The following is a 2,488-nucleotide window of genomic DNA, read 5'->3' as shown; positions in this document are numbered from 1 at the left end:
AATTTTACCTTGTTCAGTGCCATCCAGCCTGCTGTTGACTGTTGAGAACAGATTGTTTCTATTGATCTTGTTTGCTTTGTTTCCATAGGGACTGTACCAGTTTGCCACGGATATCATCGTAATGATCCGAGTGTGTAAAATGTTCCGCCAAGGCCTCAGGGGATTCCGGGAATATCAAATCATTGAGAGTGCTCACTGGAAGCACCCTATCTTCTCCTTCTGGGATGTAAGCAGCTGGGCTCAGCAGGATTATGACGGCTTAAAGAGGGCAATAAATTGCAACCCACTTCCTGGCCCAAGCTCAGAACTGAGAAAGAAGACAAAAGGAAAAGCAGATGAGAGACCCAATGGTCACTTTTATTAATGACCAGACTTCTGTTGGAGAGGGTGACTTATATCATCAACCAAGAGGTTTACCTAATACTGAACCCCAGATTTAGATAGCCTTACATGCCTAGCCACAGGCAATGCTGGACCAAGGCAGTCTCCACTGCAACAGCAGGCCTGCTGCCGAAACTCATGGCAGGGAAAGGTGGAGCAAAATATGGGCTCAGAGGGAAGGAGCAATCATGCCTAGTTTTTCTCTTTCCAGATTCATCAAAGAGTTTAAGTCACTCCTCAGTGTAGAAGGAGAGAGGCCAGTAGAGTTCTACTAATACACCTCCCTCCATGTGGAAAGAAACCTTGGGAGTGGAGAAGTGGTCTCCATTTCAACAGTGATCAAAAGAGCCAGAAGCAATCCAAGAGTCACGATAACCAGGGTTTTCTGAACGCCCACATGCTGACTTTGTTCGTGTCTCTACTTTCTTTCCTACACCCCTACTTCGGCGCAGGGGGCATTTTCAGGGCCTTGTTCACTGTGGTGACCATGTTTCTTTTCTTTTTTTGAGACAGAGTCTTGCTCCGTCACCCAGGCTGGAGTGCAGTGGTGCATCTTGGCTCACTGCAAGATCCATCTCCCGGGTTCACGCCATGCTCCTGCCTCAGCCTCCCTAGTAGCTGGGACTACAGGCGCCCGCCACCGCACCCGGCTAATTTTTTGTATTTTTAGTAGAGACAGGGTTTCCACCTTGTTTGCCAGGATGGTCTCGATCTCCTGACCTCATGATCCGCCCGCCTCGACCTCCCAAAGTGCTGGGATTACAGGCGTGAGCCACCGCGCCCGGCCTGGTGATCATGTTTCTAGATTTTCTAAAAGGTCCCAATTTAAAGTATTTTATCCCAGTGGTAGATCATGTGCCCTTCTTTAGCTCAGAAAAGTTAACTTCTGAGCTAACTTCTTCTGCTAACTTGTTCTGGTTCCCCAGAGGTGTCTTCGTTGCTACTGGGTGTGTTGCTCAGGGCTTCAGAGTTTCCCCAGCAATCACCTGGACAGATCCTGCCCATTTTTCTGTTGTTTCAGGAATGACTAGAGCCAGTCCCCACCCCTCTTGCATCTAGTGATTCACTCCAAGAAATTTCCCTAAAGGGCTTCTGACAGATGGTGGCCAAAGAAAGGGGGATACGGGGCTGGTGATGGGGGAAGGTTAGGCAGCCTTAGAGTGGTTTCTAAGGGGCCAGCAGATAATGTAACTAGTGTGTATGTAGCTGAGTTTAAGATAGAGCAGGCCAGCTGGAGAGGAAAGATATGCCTCATCTAAAGACATTCAGATACAAAGACTATATTTTAAGACCCTGTGCCGGCCAAACCAAACAAGGCTGCAGCCCTGTGGTTGGGCTGAGATGAAAAACGAATGGAGCGGAAGAACTGTAACCAAAAGACTTAGGTTAGCTCTCAGGAAGGACCTCCTGACTCTCAGGGTGGCATGCAATGGTGACGCAATGGGCCCTGGAGATCAGAGGACTTTGGTTACCAGAAGACGTGGCCTGATGCTTGGGGCATATGGAAGCTAAGATGCAGAGTCACTTGTTGTTGGGGGAGTGGGAGGCTAAGCCTAACCACATTGGCAGCCAGAGTGGCTTGAGCAGAGCAGAAGCCTCTCAAGGGCAGCCTATAAGGGTCATAGGGTTGTCAGATGGAGCACTGGGCAGCTGGAGCACTGGGCAGCTGGAGTGCAGGATTAGGTGGGGAGCCCTAGACAGCTTCCGTAGATGTGTGAATCTGGATGTTTCTGAGCACTACCTCTTTCCTTCAGTAGCCTCCCTGAGAAGCACCATATGGCTTTGCAAAGGAAAACAGGTGGTGGGGGCGAGACAGGGGTCTGAGGGGCTCCAAGGAACAAATGACATGTGGCTTGAGGCCACACTCCAGACATGGCATTGGGTTTGCTGAAAACCTTGAGTTGGGGTCTCAGCTGGACCATGACTTACTGTGTGATCCTTGGGCAAGTTCCTTCACAACCTCTGTCCCACATGGGGCTTAGTAAGACCTGCTTTGTCCTGATGACTAAATGGAGTAAGACAGGGAAGATACACCGTGCTTGGCTCATTAAAGACACTTAACAAAGGCTGGCTTCATTTGTTCCATTTTTTTTTCTTTTTTTTTTTT

At 49.1% G+C, this 2,488-nt stretch overlaps 1 protein-coding gene across 1 annotated transcript in view; it reads left to right on the top strand.

Annotated features, from left to right (window-relative positions):
* Window positions 1–2,446, top strand: part of CNBD2 (cyclic nucleotide binding domain containing 2) — a 6,576-nt gene extending 4,130 nt beyond the window's left edge. The window contains 2 exon segments of the mRNA XM_011972369.1: window positions 89–266; window positions 269–2,446. Coding sequence (XP_011827759.1) covers window positions 89–266; window positions 269–339 — 249 coding nt within the window. The 3' untranslated portion in view covers window positions 340–2,446.
* The last annotated feature ends 42 nt before the right edge of the window (window positions 2,447–2,488 follow it).

The sequence above is a fragment of the Mandrillus leucophaeus genome, unplaced genomic scaffold (assembly GCF_000951045.1).
Source record: "Mandrillus leucophaeus isolate KB7577 unplaced genomic scaffold, Mleu.le_1.0 Scaffold129, whole genome shotgun sequence".
Taxonomy (NCBI): Eukaryota; Metazoa; Chordata; class Mammalia; order Primates; family Cercopithecidae; genus Mandrillus; species Mandrillus leucophaeus.
This window is presented reverse-complemented; position numbering and strand designations above follow the sequence as displayed.